We start from the raw sequence: 4,328 nt of genomic DNA, 5'->3' as shown, positions 1-4,328 counted from the left end.
AAATTAACTAAATAGATGTAGGTTATTAACTCCCTTTACTTATAAATATCTTAATTCTTAAAAACAAATTCAAGAAAAAAACTTCTTAGAATACGGGATGAATGTCTCAATCAACTTTCTATTAAACATATAAAACACAATTCAAAATTCTGAGTGGCAAATCCTATTTTAAAGTTAATATTTTAAATTATGTACTGGACGTACTTTATTTCAAGATAACGATATTTTAATCTATTTTTTCTATTTCTAACTTATTATTTTATTCACTTTTTAATTAATTAATTTTATTTTTTTAATAATATGACGTGATCATCTAAAAATAATTAAAATAATAAATTAAAAGTGGATAAAAGTATTTATTATTTTTATTCTATTTGATGATGCCGATGTTATAAAAGGAAAACATAGTATAAGTTTCCAATTTGGCAGTTGCCAACTACTATCCCTCTCTCTACCAGGACGTACACATTGTTTTCATTCTCTTCTTCCTTCTTCTTATGTTCTTTCTTTCTGTTAGTTAACTCTGGTTTTCCTGTTATATATTACGCAGATTCATGGAAGACAAAAAGAGAAAGAGAAAAGACGAGGAGAAGGAAGAAGAAGAAGAAGAAGAGATGATGAAGATGGAGGAGTTTTACGCGCTTCTGCGGAGGTTCCGAGACGCGCGTGATCGGAGACGAAAGGAGTTGGAGGAAATAGAGAAGAGTGAGAAGAAGAAGAAAGTGGCGACAGAGCAACACAGTGGTTGGGTGCCATCATTCGAGTGGGAAGATTTCACAAACGAGGTTGAATTCAGAGGACAACAACCTTTGCATTTCACAACTCCATCAACTGCATCTCCTTCGCCTCGTACCACTCGCAAACAACGTAAGAACGACCAACATCACCTGCATCATAACTCTCTCGATCTCAACCTCGCTCTCTAATACCTCATCCTTATTGTTTTACCCTTTTTCTTCCATAACTTCTCCATCTATGAATCTCAACATTATAATATTTCTGTAAATATTTTTTTTTAAATGTCTTAAATTTGATTTTAATTATTTTAAAACACTTTTGTTTAAATTTTACTCCTCTAAAACCATTGCTTTTCTTTTCTATCTTTCCTTTTGTTCTTTCTTTATTGTACAAAGAAATAAAGACACGGAAGGCAATCATAGAGAAATTTATATTCTCTTCAGCCTTAAACCTGTACCAACATCTGTAAAGCATATATAATCATAATTGTGGTTGTTAATTATATTAATTAATCAGTTTACATTTTATGCTTGTATTTTAAAGTGGCATAAACAAACTATTTTCAGGTTAAAATGAGAAGTGATCGATGTGTTGGTAAAAAGTCTCTATCCAACTCATATTACATGATTGACACATCAGTAAATATGATTAGTTATTATCGTTTTTTTATGTGTAAAAGAAAAAACTAAATCGAATGTATATGTGTACATAATAATCAGTTTATTCTTGAATCTTGTGTCATTGATGGTTAAATATACCTTAATTTAAAGTCTCGCAAACTGAGTCACATCACATCACATCAGTTTTGAAGAAAATAAATCACCAAAAATAATCACTTCAATGTGTTTAATTCGTCATCTAATTAATATATTTAAATTTTATTCAATTGAATTTAAAGTGATTCGGATTGAATCAATATTTCAAATTTATATCTACTTTTTGTTGATATTTTATGATTTTGATGAAGAAGTTATATTTGAAGAATTATAATTTATCAAAGAAGTTTTATATATATTAACTATTCAAAATTTATATTTTTTAATTAAATCTATATAATTTTATTTTTGTCGTTAATTGATGAAGTTATCTTGTTTTACTATTCTACTTGGATGTATTCATGTGTCAATAAAAATATGAGATTTTGTAATTAATATAAAATTACATTAAAATTAATGTAGGACGATAAATAATTTTTATTACCTAATATTATTTTATATTAACTATAAAATTTTACATTTCACACAATACATAAAAATAAATAAGCAAGATAACAAAACAATGTAATAATTTTATTATAACTCAATTAATTAAAAATTAAACTACAAAAATTCAATTAAAAAATACCAAAATTTTGCTCTCAAAACTATTTTTTCTTAACGAAATTCAATTAAGAATACTTAAGCCTACTAAATCTATCATACATCATAATTTATGATTAGATAATAATGTAAAAACGTATGTACCATTTATGAAAAAGAAAAAAGAGTTAATATTTAAGTTTGTTAAAAAAAAAAAAAGGACCGGTGGTTGTAAGGAAGTGAGTTTGTGATGAGAAATTGAGAAACTTTGGTGTTGGTGGTTACTAAAACCGTAGGACCCATATAGCAGACAATTTCTCGTTCTTACCACTTCATGTAAGATTTTTGTTTTCTAATTATTTTCCCTATATCATTCTAGTCTCTTCTACAATCATATCAAACTTATAAATATTTATTCACGCTATCATTTTGAATTGTACAAATTATGCACTTAGAAACATTATAATTGGATACATGCATTTCTCCACTTTTTTTAAGTAAAAAGTTTTATTTTTATGCAATAATTATGACGTTTTTGGTCGAATAAGGATACCATGTAAGCATGCTTGACCCGAAATAAAAGAGAATTATTTTCTAAGAGTTTGAAAGGTGTAAAAGACAAAATTAACCCTGTAGATACCTAATTAAGTTTCATATGTGTAGAAGCAAACTAGGAGCGACAATGTGGGTTAGCTCGACATGTTTAGGTTCGGCTCACATTTGGTCCGCACAATGTAGGCTAATCTGCTTCGTCCCAACGTGGGCTGAAATGTTTGGCCCTTCCTGGATAACTATGGGCTTGCGGACCAGTTTGCTTTTGTTTTATTTTTTAAAATTTTTATGATAAGAGTTTTAATGTTCAAAAAATTAGAAAACTTTAAGAAATTCACAAAATTAAGCAAAGACTTTGGAGGAATTTGATGATAAATTGATAATTTAACATTTTCATCATGTTCGTACTATGACATACACGTCTATTCTTTAAATTTTAACACAGTAAAAAATACATAATACTTGTATTTTTCAATCATATAAAAATTTGAAATGTTAATACAAGAATTCATAAAAAAAGTATTTAATATACACAAGAACAATTTTTTTATTTTTTGTTATTATTATTTTTTATTTATGCGAACTTACGGGCTAACCCGCATGAACCGTGGGCCAATGTGAATCTGTGAATTCATTATCATAACCTGCTCCACGTTATTTTTACGGGCCTGTGAATTGACCCGATGGATCAAGCTCATATTATGGAAGGGACAGTTTTTAGCCAAGCTAAAGTATGATTTAACATTTATGGAGGTGCAGAAAGAAAGCATGGGTGGTGGTAAGAGAAATATCAACAAATGGGCTGCATTATGAAAATCTCTTCATTCGGCTTTGTGTATTGTCCTCAACCACAGAAGCCCGAAGTTGCATATTTGCTTTACATTGTATAGTCAAAATCTAATCCATGAATAAAATAATTTGTTCTTCCAAAATACAATAAACTTTAAAAGGAAAGCTGGGAATGAATTTTTTTTTATTAGGAGAATATGTATCTATTGTTTACGTGTTTCAGTTGAATGGAGTACACTTGATATAGACAAAGAAAACGAATCATGAAAACAAAAACAGAACATACCCAACAAATTCATAGTTTAATTAATTGAACGTGCACACTAATGTGTAACAAGAAAAATAAAAATAGAAAGGGTTTATATTTAACTTTTGAAATAATGTAACCCTTAGAAAATAACTATCATGTATATTAGGAAAGAGAATTACTTATTTAAAACTTCAAACTTCATTTTATATTTCAGCAAACTTATTTATTTTCTAGTATTATACCATGTTTAATTAGAGATGTCAAAAATATCCGTACCAGCGGGTATCCGCGGATAAAACCCGCGACGGGTAAGAAATAGATATTAAAAATGGATACATGTTACCTGTGGATACGGGTATTTTTGATACCCGCATGTTAACGGGGCGGGTACGTGTATCATAGTATTCGTACCCGTGGATACCTGTACCCGCTAAACTTTAATTCAGAAAAATACCCTTATATATATATATAATATATATATATATATATAATATATATATATATATATATATATATATATATATATATATATATTAGTAAAAAACATCATGAGTCTTCATTCAATAATGGTGGTCAAATTCTTACCCGACAAAGGAGTAAATTACTTCCAGATAATGTGGAGACATTTATGTGTCTCTAAGACTGGTTATGGACCAAGATGGAAGGTAATGAAATTAACACTTTTACTTATGTATTTTAAT

The 4,328-nt window shown here is 28.4% G+C and overlaps 1 protein-coding gene across 1 annotated transcript; it reads left to right on the top strand.

Annotated features, from left to right (window-relative positions):
- Nucleotides 1-414: 414 nt before the first annotated feature.
- Nucleotides 415-1,198, top strand: LOC114162330 (systemic acquired resistance (SAR) regulator protein NIMIN-1-like protein). The gene is made up of 2 exons (XM_085670979.1): nucleotides 415-461; nucleotides 551-1,198. The coding sequence occupies exon 2, from the start codon at nucleotides 555-557 to the stop codon at nucleotides 924-926; it is 372 nt and encodes a 123-aa protein (XP_085527105.1). The 5' UTR covers nucleotides 415-461; nucleotides 551-554; the 3' UTR covers nucleotides 927-1,198.
- Nucleotides 1,199-4,328: the final 3,130 nt, after the last annotated feature.

The sequence above is a fragment of the Vigna unguiculata genome, chromosome 1 (assembly GCF_037176805.1).
Source record: "Vigna unguiculata cultivar grain cowpea cultivar isolate G323 ecotype 2 chromosome 1, ASM3717680v1, whole genome shotgun sequence".
Taxonomy (NCBI): Eukaryota; Viridiplantae; Streptophyta; class Magnoliopsida; order Fabales; family Fabaceae; genus Vigna; species Vigna unguiculata.
Note: the sequence above shows the minus strand (reverse complement) of the source record. Positions and strands in the feature narration are given on the sequence as shown.